A 17033-nucleotide genomic window follows, 5' to 3' on the forward strand; every position below is an offset into this window, starting at 1 on the left:
ATAAAACCTGCACAGCACATGTAATGCTACATATTACTGATTTAGATTTCTCCTGTTGTATTCTTTCCTTTTTTAATCTGAACTAAAATGGAGGCCCTGCAGTTTACCTTGAAGGTAAGATCATTCTCTTGTTAGCTACCTACTTAAAACTCCTGATATTTTGGAAAATCATGTTTCACCTGTTCCTCTTTCTACAGCATCACTACAAACCATTAGACAAATAATTTTACCAACAGTATCTGGTCTCTCTCTTTTGGCAGTTCCAGTGAGGAATTCAACTTTGAATCTGTGTTTTGTATATTTGTTTCAGCTTGTAGTCGTAGGACTCTTGGCATGAAATCTGCTACATCTCTTTTGATTCTGTTTCTCATTTCCAAACAAGAAACTTTTTTTGTCTAAAGGAAGTTTTTACTGATGTTTAACTAGAATAATAACCAGAAATAGTTACTGGGCTCACTGTAAGGACCATTCTAAAAATCGGAGTACATCTACTGGCCTGTTATACACACGAAGAAGAACATAATTATTACACTAATAGCAGCATTCATAATCATGGAAAAGAACCAGACATATTTACAATTATTGAGAAATAAATAAATACAAAATGAAGAAGCCTATTTTCTACCAGAAAATGGTGCTTCCATTACAGGAAAAAAGAACATTTTAAAGCATTGCTCTTAATAAAACTTGGTGAAGGATTATTTAGAGAATGTGAAGAAAGGTTTGGTAAATAATTAACATAATAACCAACATCTCTGTTATACTTTAGACTACGCACAAAATATAATGCCTCTTACTGTAAAATATTATATCCAAGGTCTGTCACAGTGCACTAAACTATCTCCACTTTCCTGAAATCAAAACCTAATGGTACCTGGAGGGATGTTGACTCAGTTTTCGAGAAAGAAAAATGGAAAAACACAAAGGCAGAAGTATCATCATGGACCTGATGCCTAACAAAATTGTGTGTGAAGGAGTGCATTGTGGTGCATGTTTAGACTAGTGTAAACCGTCACCAGTGACACATTCCAATAAGTAAAGTAACACAATTTTTGTGATTATTGGTTAACTCATTTATACATATGTATATACAAAAAAAGCATTGTACACAGCATAGAAAACTTCTGTCAGATAAACCTATTTGCAACAATATTGTCATAATTGATTGTCTAGAATAAGAAATTACTTGACATGTAAATGTTTTCAAAACAAATAACATGGGGGAAGTCACTTCAAAGAAAGCTACACTATTTTTTTCCAAACAAAATGTAATTGTAATGTCATGCTTCATTGTCTTATATTTTCTGTCAATGAAATACTTTCACCAAATAAGTTTTATTCAAATGCAGTGACAAGTGAGAACTGTGTGTATTTAGTATAAACAACTTTGCTTTCTGTACCACATATATTTGAAAACAAAACTTATGACACTGATAGACTGCTAATCACCACATAGGAGGATGTGTTAAGAAGTAGACAAGCACACTGAAAAATGCTGCTAGCTACTATGACCTGTGGGACTAAGTTCTTCATCAGAGGTAGGAAAAGCACACACACATGCATAACTCAAACACACCTGCCCATTGTCACCTCTGGGCACTACAGCTTTAGCCTTCTCTATGTGGCAAGCAGCAATCTATCCGTTTCACATTCTTGTTTTCCATCTTGGAGTTTCCACTGATTGTATGCTATCTTTCTCATTCAAACACTCCTCCATCCAGTGAAAGAAAAGAAAGACTTGGAAGAAATGAGACTATACAGAATATAAACAGGGAAAGCACAGACAACCCTAGTCACAGAGAGGCACAGAGAAGTTTCTGATTTACTCCTTATTTTAATTCTGGAATAGTCTCATTATTCCTCACTTTTTATTCCTCTTTTTCTCCACAATAGAATCAACTGTTTGAGAAAGTAGCCTCTGTGTCATATTTTTGTTTTGTTTTTGCCTATATCTACTACCCCCTGACTATCATCTGTGAAACTTTTGTTCAAGACTCTTGCTACTTCATGTAAGTCTACATGAATAGCATCAGCCATTTACACTTTTGAAGTGCTTCTCCGCAATGCACATTTACTTTACATACTACATGACAGAACATATGATATTTTTATGTACAGTGTTTTAAATACATTTTTAGGCAGGCCACAAATCCATGATGAAAGGGGTGTGCATGTCACAGTAAAAAAAAGTAGTGCTGTCGGTGTTTAGTGCTATAGTTTACATTCCTGATATATGCAAGTCCATTCATTCTTTCCAAGTGAGTAATGTGAGTCCAGTGTGCTAATGACCTTGCCTTCTTGCCTGGTATGGAACATAAAGGTAATGTTAATGACTACAATGAGAAAAACACACAATCTTAATGGATTGATTCTAAAGCCAGTGGCAAAGGGAAGAGTATAAGGTTTAACTACTTTGCTGTTATGGGAAGTGAACCAGGATGATGATAAACAGAAGACAGTGTGCATGAATTTAATATTTTGCTACACACTATTTGTTGAGGAAGAGCACCACTTAACAACTTATCTGTTGAGAGCAAGTAAACACTAACATATAAACGATTTTGCACAGAGTCTACATTAGAGGCATTTGAAAGTAGAGGATCAAACATTGGCACCCTGATAAGGCCAATTGCCCAGCAAAAAGACTCTCACACATAACACATTATAACACAACATGTGGAAATTATAGAATGCAACAGTGAATAAGTATATTTTCTTCACAAACATGTTATCTCTGGTGTAGTGTTAACAATGCTGAACTTTTCATTATATTCCTAAATCATTAAAGTATGTAAGTGATATAAAATACCCTGAAGAACTTTGTTCATTGTTTTCGTATTGGATGACACTGCTTTGGTGTGGAGCACAGATAGAGTTTATCTTCCACATCAGTTCCCTCGAGATGGTACACATGTCACATCCTCTGTTGCTGATATCCATAACAGGGTTTTCAGGGGAAGTTAATAAATTGCTAAATCAATAGCGTAACAATAACACTTATTTAATAATTCAACTGGATAGATAAAAAATTTACTCACCAAGTGGTGGCAGGACATTACACATGTAAAAATAGGTTGTACTTATGCAATCTTTTGGAGCCAGTGGTTCCTTCTTCTGGCAGAAGGGCTGAAGTAATAAGTATGAAGGGAAAGGAATTGGAGAGGGTAAGGAAAAGGGGTGCACCCAGAACCCTGGGTCACAGAAGGCTTGCAAGACAGGATTAGAAGGACAGAATGATTGTTGAGGAATGCACTGGACGACATTTGAAAACCTGAGAGCTTAAAGATGGAAGGCAGGATACTATGAAAAATAGAGATTACTGCTAGAACATAATGCATGAGTTAATAAGAATCAAAAGTTAAGTGCATTGTATGTAACAGAGGTGGGAGAGGGACGGCAAAAAATTGACAGGTCAGAAAATGGATGATATAGAAAACTAAAATAGAGTGAATGAAAGAGTATTTACCGTAAAGGAAGAAATGAGTTGTTACATAAATTAAGTCCAGGTGGGTGGCGAGAACCAAGGACCTGTTGTAGCACTAGTTCCCACCTGTGGAGTTCTGAGAAACTGGTGTCTGGGGGAAGAATCCAGATGGTGAAACAGGCACTGAGATCATGATTGTCACATTGTAGAGCATGCTCCGCAATAGGAAATTATGTTTTTCTGGTATATACCCAATTCATCCTAACTGATAACTTGGTGGTAATCATGCTGATGTAAAAGGCCGAACAGTGTTTACATAACAGCTGGTTGTTTGTTAGTTGGTTTAATGTGGACAGAAGAGTGTAGCTGGCCTTCAGTGAGGATGAAATAAGCATCAAGGAAAGTGGCAAGGGATTTGGAATAGGACTATGTGAAATTTAGCTGTGAGAAGGTATTTAGAGATTCCAGGAATTTTAACAGGTCAGCCTCACTATGAGTCCAAATGGCAAAGATGCCCCCAATGTATCTAAAACAAACCAGGGGCTGAAAGTTTGTGGATCCCAAGAAAGTCCCGTCCAAGCAACCCATGAAAAGTTTAGCACAGGAAGGAGCCATGCTGGTTCCCATGGCCATACCCTTGACCTGTTTGTATGTCTGCCCCTCAAAGGTGAAGTAAGCATAAAGCTGATTAAGGTGAGCAGGAAGGATGTTACAGGTTTGGAATCAGATGGGCACTGACTTGGGAAACGTTTAGCAGCACACAGACCATGTATGTGATGGATGTTCCTAAACCTCTCCATTCCTTTGTCTTCACCCCTATTGCTTCCCCTTCAACCGTTCTGCCAAAAGAATGAGCCACTGGGTCCAAAAGCTCGCATCAGTAAAACCTTTTCTTATGTGTGTTGTCCTGCCATCGCTTGGTGAGTAGATTTTTTATCTATCCAGTTGCATTATATTGTCAAAAATTGATTATTTTCATTGTTTTATTTAACAATTCATCACACATCACGCTCCGTAATTCCTATTGTGAGAGAGAGCCTCTAAGGATTTGGCATATATATTAACAGGCAGAAACTGCCACTGCAGGCCAGTTCTGTAAAATATAGTAATGAAAGTTTTGTCTCATATTTACACCCTCTGGTCCAAATATTCTGACAAATTATAGAAAGTGCAGCTAGTAAGTTATTATTTTGCTTTGTTTTTGCTATCAGAGGATTTTCAGTTTCATGCCTCATGTCTATAGCAACGATTTATAAACTCAAGTACCTGAATATATAACGCCATCTCAAACTGTGATGGAGATGTGTAGCCCAGGTGGAAATTGTTTTTACTTTGAGAATTATGGTTTCACAGTTAAGCCTAAGTATACTGTTATTATTACCTACAAATACCACCAGGGAGAAAATATAAGAGTGTAAGGATCCCAAGGTACCTCAAGAGCCTTCTGCAATGTGTTCAATCATCAGTGGTACATAATGTTCTAACAACACAATTCATAGAAAAGAAAATAATTTTTTGATCTTAGCTGCATTATCTCATCAGACTAAGCCATACAACTGTGTTAAGTGGAACAGTGATCTGCATAGTATTGATGTAGATGTGAAAGAATGCTTTTAACCCCATCTGCAGATCAACACAGTGAGAGAAATTCTAAACTAACAACAGGTAGAATTTTCTACCAACTTATCCACGAAATGGTGCCACCTTTTTAAGTGTCCATTTACTAATGCTAGAATTCAAAAGCAGATGAAGCCCAGCTTTCACTTGATCAGTGTGTGGGCTACTAAAAACAGGCACCCAATACCTTTTGCAGTCAATGAGATTTTCAGTACAGGAATGCTCACCATAAGTTGTATGTAAATGTTGCTTTCAATTTAATCATTACACTCAGTGTAGAAGGAAGAATAAACACAGTTAGATTACTTCACTGTTCTTCTTGATTTTAAAATTTCTTTTTGTATCATCTTAAAAGTGTGGTAACAACTGTGAACCAAGCAGTAGCTGTCCTGGATATCTACAGATTTACTGGTACCTTTGAACCACTGAAGATGGTTTACAGATGAGACTTTATATCATATCTCAAAAACATTAGTCGTTGACACAGTGTTTGGAAATTAACATTTGTTGATCCACACAAAACTAGACTGCTGGACAATTTAATAAATGTATTTGCATGTCCAAAGATATAAATAATGTTTCTGTGGTAATGGCTACTAATCGTCTCTATTGACTAGACTGTTTTGTGTTGACATCACATGTCAATTGGATGGGTCCCCCAAAGAAGTTGCAGATTTTTACTTGATTCTACTGACTATAACACTCACCCCCTCCCATGGAGACACATATTGTCTATCTAGTTAACCAATCTATCTAGTTAAACGACTGCCTAACTATCCCTTTTTGTCTGTTATAACTAGTGTGCAATTTTTGACACCTTAGCTAGTACTCCTTTTCCACACCTTTCACATAATGAGAATTTCAATACTTTTGAAGGTACACTTTTGTTCGTGGGTAGGCTATTTAAATGTTTTGTGGTAATTGGCAACAGCTAGACTTTTTCAGTTTCTTAAAGACGTTCACATTCCTACAGTTTTAAAGTTACTCTGCTGTGCAGTATAAATTTGTTGTTATTTTGGTAGGGCTGCATACCCTCAGGATTTTATAATTTTTACAAAAACACATCAATTCATTTCACAAAATGAAACAGCTAGTATAGCACAGCCCTGGAATGACTGCAAGTCTGCTCGTGCTTGAATTGCTACATGCCACAGTTCTGAAAAACACTGAATCTGGTAACCCCACATAAATAACAACTGTGAGACTTTTTAACATGTTATTACTATGGTATTTTAATGCCCCAAAATATACATAAAACAGCATAACAAGAACAGTAAGGTATTTCTTGCAGTAACTACCTGTCAGCTGCACTGGGCTCTTGAGACGAGGATCTGCTGGGTGGTGAAACTGGAGCGGCCTTGTCACAGGGCTCTTCTTTCACAGTCATAGCAATTTCTGCAGAAGTGTTCAAAGACAGGTCGTTATCCAGTGACTTACTATTGCCGATGTCCTCTGTTTGCATAATTTCTGTGTGCATAGATGTCAAAGGGGTTAAGATTGTCTTTTAGTTTGGTATAACTTATACAGAGATAATTTAAGTGTTTGTGGGTGTTATTTTTTGAGTACACCTTTAAATTGTGTCAAGAAATGAAACTGTAAGAAATGAAACACTGGCTGTAGATAATTCAGCAACATTTTTAGAATAAATTACCACATGTATGTACACGAATTACAAGACAGGATGTTTAATTAAGTACAAGAGAATCATGAGGGCATAATGTGGACAATCACTAACGTCAGAGTGATAATTCTGTTGCCACTGATTATGTAATTCCCTGAATGGCAATCGAAAACAATTGCAAATCTGATGCACAGGCCTCCTAAGTGTAACAAAAATAATTGCAATTATATCGCACAAGGGCCCTCTCTATTCGTCAGATGCGTGGGCCATGCAGTAAACAAGGGAACTCCGAATTCTATCGAAATAATTTAAAGGGCATGACAGCAGTTTCATCATTGTAGCTAATATGTTTACTAACATGTCATTATACATTTACAACTCTAGTTCCACATTAAATCTACTTCAACAGTGTCATGATACTATTTGCGGAATTTAATTATTTGTCTGAAGAGAAACCCAAAGAATATTTTGGTATTTCTAAATTAATGAATTAGATGGTGTTGAAATTTATCTGAAAATAATTATTTTATTGCTTACAACGGTACTTAATTTATACATCCTGTTCCACTGGTAAGTCTATCGCCAATTTCAAGAAACAATAAAAAAATTAAGACTCAAATTTAGACTAAAAAAAATCCAACACAGGAGTAAATTATCAAATGATTTATTAGATTTCAAAATTACAATTACATTCTCAAATCTGGGAAAGCAGATGAAGTTAGCCCAGCACTACTTCACACAACACAGAACATCAAGTATTAGAGATTTGAGGAAATAAAGAAATATATAAAACGTAATGCAGCTAAATTAAAAAATCAAATATCGTATTAGGAATTCCACTGTATTATTGTGTTATTGTTATACTGTATTAATTGTCTGTTAAGCCATGTTAAATAATGAAAGGAAAAATACACAAAGGCAAATCACGCAATATTTGATGATCTACCTGCAACAGGGAAGCTTTGTTCCGGCAACATTAATGAACTTGTTTGTTGTCATTAACCTAATAACGAAAACAAAAATTTATTTGCACTCGTATTTCTGATACAACGTTCAAACAACTGAAAACGAAAAACAGAGGTTTGAAATAAAACATAAGAGACATCTCAAGACAGAAAGGTTTCAGATGCACATTGAATTCTTCACAGAACGCAACATTTTCGCTTATGAACCTATTACGAATTTCTCGAGCCACAAAAACACAGCTTACACCGGAGCTCGGCCGCGCTGCACTTTTCGCACTCGCCCGAGCGGATGCGTTCCCGGTACACACGCACGAAAGCCCCCCTACATGGCACACGCTATGCTAAAATTAAGCATTTTCAGAGTAGTAAGTTTACACCTTCTCAATTTGGCGCCCGGCGACGAAATTCGAGATTGGTCCATATTCGGTATAGGGTCGTGCCGGAGTGTAGCGGTCGACTATACAGTGGCGTATGGGGATACGGGCACATCCCGCTCCTGCTTTCTAAAATTAAACTGTAACGTAACAGACTCCCAAGCCCGAAAATGCCCAAGCTAGTGTGCGCACGACCAAGGAGAGCAAGTGCGCCACTGTCTTTCCGCTTCGCACAATGCAAAGTTAAGTTTTCATGTTTGCTTCGCCCCAGCAAAATATCGATGTTTATTGTATTGACAGCACATTATAAGACGCGGTGTCGTAATGACATTTATCAAATACTATTAATAGTTTGTTTGGCGGTTACATGTATGAATATATTTCGTCCTCATCGCGTATTAATCTACCAAAGTTGTTTTTACCCATATAGGTATCGATGTTACGCTGTCGTTCATTGTTGGTAAACAGCTTCGACTGTATAGCTGAAGCATGACTCAACCGAGTCATGTCGTTATCGCCTCGTGATAAAATATGTTTAAATAACCGAGTGTCACTGCATAGAGCATTGTCTTCCTGTATTAGGTATGTGCGATAATCTTACCTTTCTGATTACATCCATATTATCCAACTGTGGCGCTCGTTTGTCGCACACGAATGAGCACAGCAGCGCCGCCGCACAGTGCCGCTTGGAAACTCGGTGTGAGCCGAAGGCCGCTTCGGCGACGCAAGCCAAGGGTGGAGTCGCCAGATGCCGCACGCGGGCAAGCGCGCTCTGCGGGGGCTGGGCGACTAGGGAAAGGGGGGGGGGGCGTGGAGGGGGGAGGGAGAGCGCACATTTTACCATGTGTGGGCGACGCGACGGGGAAGCGGCTGCCGCGGAATGCCATTCACGAGGCGCGCTGCGCAGCCGAGTGACACGACATGGTTGGCTGTCATTGCACCGATGTTCCCGAATCCGTGGCTACACAAGCGACGTGCAAATCTCTGCGGCGCTGTTTTCTGTCTCGCAGCTGAAGTCCGATGTCAAGTAGTTGTCACTTGACAGCGAAGTGCTGCAATGCACTCATCACCAATACACCAATGGGAGCCTGGTGCCGGCCGTTGTGGCTGAGCGGTTCTGGGCGCTTCAGTCCGGAACCGCGCTGCTGCTACGGTCGCAGGTTCGAATCCTGCCTCGGGCATGGATGTGTGTGATGTCCTTAGGTTAGTTAGGTTTAAGTAGTTTCTAAGTCTAGGGGACTGATGACCTCAGATGTTAAGTCCCATGGTGCTTAGAGCCATTTGGAGCCTGGTGTTGTCGGTTTCCATCTAGGGATGGGGAAAACCGACCGGTTAAAACCGGTACCGTTATTTTAGTTCCGAATAACCTTTATTTTTCGGTATTTGGACTGGGTTATAACAAATGTGTTTTAGTTTTTACTAATAACCGAGCAAAAAACCGAAATATCAATTCGCCATAGTTAAATAAACCTTTTCTTTAAGAAGGCCTAATTTTTATTAGTAAAATCAGCGTTGGTTTGCAATACTGCGATATTACAAAGTATGGGAAAATCGACCACTGCTATTTTAATAACAATGCCGACAGAGACGAGCAACAAACATATAGCATAAGAACTGGTACAGCATTGTCGCGTGCAATGGCTCATGGTAAGTGTGTACTTGCAGTGTGCAAGACTTGCTTGCGCCTGATCTGTACGGTAGTTTCTCGCTGTCCGTTGTATTTCAGAATGGGACCAATCCTAGGCTGGGAATATTTTTACCAAGTGACACATCAATGAAGTACAACACTTCATCTGCTTAAAAATTATAGATTTGTCTGCATTTCTGTGAAATAATAAATGAGGAAAGAAATTATGGTTGTTGTTGTTGTGGTCTTCAGTCCAGAGACTGGTTTGATGCAGCTCTCCATGCTACTCTATCCTTTGCAAGCTTCTTCATCTCCCAGTACCTACTGCAGCCTACATCCTTCTGACTCTGCTTAGTGTATTCATCTCTTAGTCTCCCTCTACGATTTTTACCCTCCACGCTGCCCTCCAAAATTGGTGATCCCTCGATGTCGCAGAACATGTCCTACCAACCGATCCCTTCTTCTAGTCAAGTTGTGCCACAAGCTCCTCTTCTCCCCAATTCTATTCAATACCTTCTCATTAATTATGTGATCTACCCATCTAATCTTCAGCATTCTTCTGTAGCACCACATTTCGAAAGCTTCTATTCTCCTCTTGTCTAAACTATTTATCGACCACGTTTCACTTCCATACATGGCTACACTGCATACAAATACTTTCAGAAACGACTTCCTGACATTTAAATCTATACTCGATGTTAGCAAATTTTTCTTCTTCAGAAACGCTTTCCTTGCCATTGCCAGTCTACATTTTATATCCTCTCTCCTTCGACCATCATCAGTTATTTTGCTCCCCAAATAGCAAAACTCCTTTACTACTTTAAGTGTCTCGTTTCCTAATCACCCGACTTAATTCGACTACATTCCATTATCCTCGTTTTGCTTTTGTTGATGTTCATCTTATACCCTCCTTTCAAGACACTGCCCATTCCGTTCAACTGCTCTACCAAGTTCTTTGCTGTCTCTGACAGAATTACAATGTCATCGGCGAACCTCAAAGTTTTTATTTCTCCTCCATGGATTTTAATACCTACTCCGAACTTTTCTTTTGTTTCCTTTACTGCTTGCTCAATATACAGATTGAATAACATCGGGGATAGGCTATAACCCTGTCTCACTCCCTTCCCAACCACTGCTTCCCTTTCATGCCCCTCGACTCTTACAACTGCCATCTGGTTTCTGTACAAATTGTAAACAGCCTTTCGCTCCCTGTATTTTACCCATGCCATCTTCAGAATTTGAAAGAGAGTATTCCACTCAACATTGTCAAAAGCTTTCTCTAAGTCTACAAATGCTAGAAACGTAGGTTGGCCTTTCCTTAATCTAGCTTCTAAGATAAGTCTAGGGTCAGTATTGCCTCACGTGTTCCAACATTTCCACAGAATCCAAACTTATCTTCCCCTAGGTCGGCTTCCATCAGTTTCTCCATTTGTCTGTAAAGAATTCGCGTTAGTATTTTGCAGCTGTGACTTATTTAACTGATAGTTCGGTAATTTTCACATCTGTCAACACCGGCTTTCTTTGGGATGGTAACGGTAATAAATTAAAAACTTAACAACAGTTCATTCACAGAATACAATAAAAATAGAAAGTAGCTGATCTGTTGCCTGTGCCCACATAGTATGCCTTTATCTCCTTGTAGGCCTAGGAAACAGACAAAGTAACAAGAAAAACAGAATTCTTCAACCTCAGTTTTCACCATTCGTGATGCCCAAATAGTGACATGATCCCTGATTACAACATGAATTTAAAGCAGATCATCAAAAAATTAGAATAATAGGAAAATACTGGTGATTTTTTATCATATTCAACTGCTTATCACTTTTCGAGAAGAACTAAGAACCATGGACGGACTAGGTTCTTTTCTGTTTGACTGTTTAACGTAAAATTTTGACTCTGTGTACTTCGAAACTAAGAAAGTGAATTTTTTTCAATTTTTATTCGATTTCTCCACTTATGGCAGAAAATAATAGGAACAGAAAACCGAAAATCGGTTATTTTGAGCGGTTTTAGTTCCGAATAACCAGTATTTTTCGGTATTTGGACTCGGCTAAGCCGGCCGGAGTGGCCGTGCGGTTGTAGGCGCTCCAGTCTGGAACCGAGCGACCCCGCTACGGTCGCAGGTTCGAATCCTGCCTCGGGCATGGATGTGTGTGCTGTCCTTAGGTTAGTTAGGTTTAATTAGTTCTAAGTTCTAGGCGACTGATGACCTCAGAAGTTTTGTCGCATACTGCTCAGAGCCATTTGCCTCGGTTATAACAAACGTGTTAAGCTGGCTTGAAAACAACGACATAACCGAAAACCGGTTGTTTCAGTGATAACCGCCATCCCTACTCTCAATGTGTCGCCCCATCAGCTGCGCGAAGCCAACCGCCGTGACCGAGCGGTTCTAGGCGCTTCAGACCGGAACTGCGCTGCTGCTACGGTCGCAGGTTCGAATCTTGCCTCGGGAATGGATGTACGTTATGCCGTTAGGTTAGTTAGGTTTAAGTAGTTCTAAGTTCTAGGGGACTGATGACCTCAGATGTTAAGTCCCTTAGTGCTTCGAACCATTTGAACCATCAGCTGCGCGAAAGATTTTACCTGCGACTCCTCAAGCAGGAAACTCTTCCGGAGGCGAAAATTTAGCCTACATCTACATACATACTCTGAAAACTACAGTGAAGTGGTACTTACTGGCAGAGGATGCTTAGAATTATACTACATGTTAGAGTTTCTTTCCGATCCAATCGACTATAGAGTGCGGGATAAGTGCTTAAATGCCTTGTCTTCGTAATCGCTATGGGAGTGCTACATAGGGCGATGGAGGATATCTCTAGATTCTTGACTTATCAATGGTCCTCGAAATTATTGTAAGTAGACTTTCGTGGGATAATTGTGTCTATCGTCAACAGTCCGCCAATTAAGGATTCTCAAAATTTCTGTGAGCTCTCCAGTATGTAAAACAAACCTGTGACCAGCCGTACTGTCCTTCTTTTCATACGTTCAATATCATCTGTTAGCCCCATTTGATACTACTCCCACAAGCTTACGAAATATTCTAAGACGATAAGTATAAGTGATTCGTAAGCATTCCTTCATGTAGATTGCATTCTCCCAGTACACTGCAAATGATCCGAACACCCGCCTTATTTGCGACTGGACCTGTGTGATCATTCCATTACGTATCCCTATAAATTGTTACTCCCAGGTATTTGTACGAGTCGACTGATTTCAGTTGTGAATTATTTACTGATGTTGTATCACAGGATACTATATTCGTGCGTTGTGTGAACAGCATAAATTTACGTTTCTGAACATTGAAAACCATTTACGGGTCTTTGAAACACTTTAAAATCTTATCAAGATCTGACGATGTTTGTGATGCCTTTTTAAAATAGTATCTCATTATAAAGAACTGGATCATCTGCAAACAATTGTGTTGTCTGTCACGTCATTACACAGAAAATGGACAACAAGGGATCGTCCTTCCCTGGGACACGCCTGAAGCTGTTTTTTACTTCTGTCGACGACTCTCCAACCAAACTAGCACGCTGCAAGATGAAAAGTTACTACGGCACTAATTAAAATTAAGTACACATTTATAGAGATGCCACGAAACGTTATAACGGGCCGTACCATGTGCAAAGTTCACAAGTCAAATATTGCAAAAGTTGAAAAAAAGTCTTTTCCATAGTTTATATATAGTAAACGCAATGTGACAAGCAACTTCGAAAAGATCTGTTGCTAAGCAAGATGTTTTGGTAACCAGAGACAAAATAGTATTACAGTGTGTTGTCATATTCGAGATACGACGTGATAAGTGTGGTGTCACCGCCAGACACCACACTTGCTAGGTGGTAGCCTTTTAAATCGGCCGCGGTCCGCTAGTATACGACGGACCCGCGTGTCGCCACTGTCAGTAATTGCAGACCGAGCGCCGCCACACGGCAGGTCTAGAGAGACGTACTGGCACTCTCCCCAGTTGTACAGCCGACGTTGCTAGGAAAGGTTCACTGAGAATTACGCTCTCATTTGCCGAGACGATAGTTAGCATAGCCTTTAGCTAAGTCAATTGCTACGACCTGGCAAGGCGCCATTTATCCTTTGCTATGTATCTAATGAAGCATGTACAGTAACAAGACCAATGTCACCAATTGTGGATTAAAGTTAAGTATTCCAGCAGCTACGTACTTTTCTTTATAGCATTCATTACGTATCCTGTTTCAGACCTCACGCCAGCCTGCGTGAGTTTAAGCGCGTGCCTTTCGGCTACTTCCGAGTGGCGTGGCTGTCTTGCTACGCCACCACAGTAAGTCTGAAGGCCGGCCGGTGTGGCCGAGAGGTTCTAGGCACTACAGTCTGGAACCGTGCGACCGCTACGGTCGCAGATTCGAATCCTGCCTCGGATACGGATGTGTGTGATGTCCTTATGTTAGTTAGGTTTAAGTAGTTCTAAGTTCTAGGGGACTGATGACCTCAGAAATTAAGTCCCATAGGGGCTCAGAGCCATTTGATGCATTTTTTTTAAGTCTGAAGCTGCTTCCCAGACAGTAAAATTTCACTCCTTAAAAAATCGGTATAGCTCTTTTCCTAAATAAAATGAAGACTGGAATTCGGCTTTCTTAGAGACATTAAAGATACTCATACCATAGGTGAATTTCAGTTTTTTTTTTTTTTTTTTTTTTTTTTTTTTTTTTTTTTTTTTTTTTTTTTTTTTTTTTTTTGTAAGGGGGACAGGGGTTGTAAAGAGTTTTGTATCGCAATGGAGTCTTAGGATGCTACAGTATTTTAATCAAACTATGGCATTGAAGTTTCATTTACCTGTCGAATGTTGAAAACCGGCGCATTAATGAAGGATGACATTTTGAAAGGATTTGTGGTACTATAGTCCGTCTGGCCAGGTAGGAACCCGTTACAGTTGATTTCGATTTGCTTGACCCCTTCGTGCGAATGAGTACCACGATCAGTCACGTAATGCAATCTTGTTTCCGTTTCTCCGGCAACGCTTTAATGTTGCCGGAGTTCTAGGCACCTGTGATTGTCAGTCAGTACTGACGGCAGCCTTTTTAGATCGTCCGCACACGGAAAGATTGAAAAGAAACGGGCTGGCGATCTACAGCAACAACTGGTCGCCGACTAGTTGGCAACACATGAGAAACTGCAGTTGCCATGTGCGATCGTGGAGGAAAGTAATTGTTGTTTGTCACACCTGAACATCTTTTAGTTGCACTCGGCATGTCGAGCACAAATTCGGGCTCAGAGGAAGATGTGTTTTTCTCACGAATGAGAAACGAACAAAACTCTGGATTCATCGGTACATCCAGAGAAACAAACTCCAGGCTATTATTGTAGCAGCCAAGGAGCTGCAGAAGACAGATTCGAAATTCATAGGTCTTTATAAAACGAGTATGCACGTCTACAATGTTTGGTACAGTTGATTTCTCCACCATGAAACATTATATTTATTTTCAAAACCCAAATGTTTTGAGATTTATGTACATGACAATGTGGTGAGCGTGGTTTGTGATCTTTAAATCATTTGTATGTGAGGACCATTGTATTTACACGTCTCGGAGATTTGTGGCTTTTCTGTCTTTTTCCCGCCATCTTCACTATTTGTTTCCACTTGACAATGTAAATTTACAGAATAACACAGGCTGTTAGTCACACAAAAGAATGCTCCCGTTATGATTCACATTTTTTGCACATTTGCTCCATTGACGGACCGGTAATTTTACTTTAAACAACGGTTGCACACTAGACTACAGACATGTCATTTAAAATCTTTTTACCCCTTCATATCAAGCTTTCTATGTCATATGCCCCCTACAATGGCCCTGGAGCTTGTAATTGTATAAAATAGGATGTTTTTCCACTTCCATAGAGAGCTAATGTTCACAAACCGCTCTTTCTTCTTCACAATAAGCCAGTACAGAGCTGTGTTCGAGTACAGAACGCAAGTCAGATTACTTGGCAACGCAGGCGTCGAGTTGCTGGCAACTGATTGGCAACGCGTTGCAAGTGATTTACTGGTGAGTCGCTCTGCCGTCGCGCCGTCGGCGGCATCCTATTTGATTACACGGGAAGTGATTCGCAGTCGACCGATTACCAACTCGGATCGGCTGTGGGTTTCATTTGAGTCGCTGCGTGTGTGGAAGGTCTAACACTTTGCAAATGAAAATTGGCAACAGCGCTTCCAGTTGTCAGCGATCTTCTATCGCCTTTTTGTAGTACAGGGCAAGATGAAAAGCTCTCAGAGGCGTATGGGAAGACTGTGCTGTCTGTAAGAAATGCACTCATTTTTCTCAGAAGCTGCCCTTTAGGTCAATGCACCTTGTAGAATGTTTAGTTAATAACTCTTGCTTGAAATACAGTTATGAAAGATTCTCAAAATACCAGTCTACAAGTGAGATATTCTCTTCATCTATATTACCAAGTGATTATCTTGGAAGTCGGTAACAGTTGCGGGTTGCCTATCAAACGGCTTCCAAAGGCAACAAAAGTTTGATTTTCAAGATTTAGCTCCGTCTGTAACGACCCTCTTGTCGACAGGCGTCAAACCTCAATCTTCCTTCCTTTCTTCCACTTTGCGTCGCCGACGATTGTGATAACGCTAATTCACTGTCACAATCTCAGTACCTCTACATCTGTGCTCTGCAAGCCACCTTATGGTGTGGGACGGAGGATACTTATTACTTCTAGTACCACTATCATCCCCTCCCCCTCTCCCTGTACCATTCGCAACGGCGCGTGGGGGGAATAACTGTAGGTAAACCTCTGTGTGAGTTCTAATGACTCTGACTGTCTTGTCTTGAACATTTTGGGACACATATTTGGGAGAAGTCGATGTAGAAAAGATAGGGGTCCAGTATTAGAATTTATAAGAACTTTGGAAAACTTAAGATCAAATAAGGGGGAAGGGATAGATAACATAACATCATTGGACCATTACGGTATACGGGGAGCAGCTCACAATTGTTTCACCTCTTACTTTAACAACAGACAGCAAAAAGTCCTTATTCACAGTGTGGGGTATGAGTAGGGTACGATCAAATGGGGGGTGCCCCAGGGATCAGCGTTGGGGCCACTCCTGTTGCTTACTTATGTAAATGATATTACAGGTAATTCTAAAATATTTCTGTCTGTTGATGACACTAGCTTGGTGGTAAAGGGTGTTTTGTCCAACATTGGCTCTGTTTCAAACAGTGCACTTTACAATTTCTAGCACACAGTTCAACAAAACCCAACGTTTTAATTTCACAGAATGGCCATGTGACTAGGGAAACTGAACAGTTCAAATTTCTAGGTGCTCAGATAGTAAGGTTCAAATGGTTCAAATGGCTCTGAGCACTATGGGACTTAACATCTTTTGTCATCAGTCCCCTAGAACTTAGAACTACTTAAACCTAACTAACCTAAGGAC

The 17033-nt window shown here is 40.0% G+C and overlaps 1 protein-coding gene across 5 annotated transcripts in view; it reads right to left on the reverse strand.

Annotated features, from left to right (window-relative positions):
• LOC126475514 (uncharacterized) overlaps positions 1 to 8691 on the reverse strand; it is a 33447-nt gene extending 24756 nt beyond the window's left edge. Inside the window, exons 1-3 of one of the 5 annotated variants that reach the window (XM_050103440.1) lie at positions 8603 to 8688; positions 7609 to 7665; positions 6340 to 6436 (exon numbers count right to left, since the gene is read on the reverse strand). In XM_050103440.1, coding sequence (XP_049959397.1) covers positions 6340 to 6436; positions 7609 to 7639 — 128 coding nt within the window. In that variant the 5' untranslated portion in view covers positions 7640 to 7665; positions 8603 to 8688. Of the gene's footprint in view, positions 1 to 6339; positions 6509 to 7608; positions 8080 to 8602 lie in introns of those variants that run through there. The other 4 variants (XM_050103437.1, XM_050103438.1, XM_050103441.1 and 1 more) reach the window with 4 other exon arrangements.
• Between the last annotated feature and the right edge of the window lie 8342 nt (positions 8692 to 17033).

Source organism: Schistocerca serialis, chromosome 4, assembly GCF_023864345.2.
Source record: "Schistocerca serialis cubense isolate TAMUIC-IGC-003099 chromosome 4, iqSchSeri2.2, whole genome shotgun sequence".
Classification (NCBI taxonomy): domain Eukaryota; kingdom Metazoa; phylum Arthropoda; class Insecta; order Orthoptera; family Acrididae; genus Schistocerca; species Schistocerca serialis.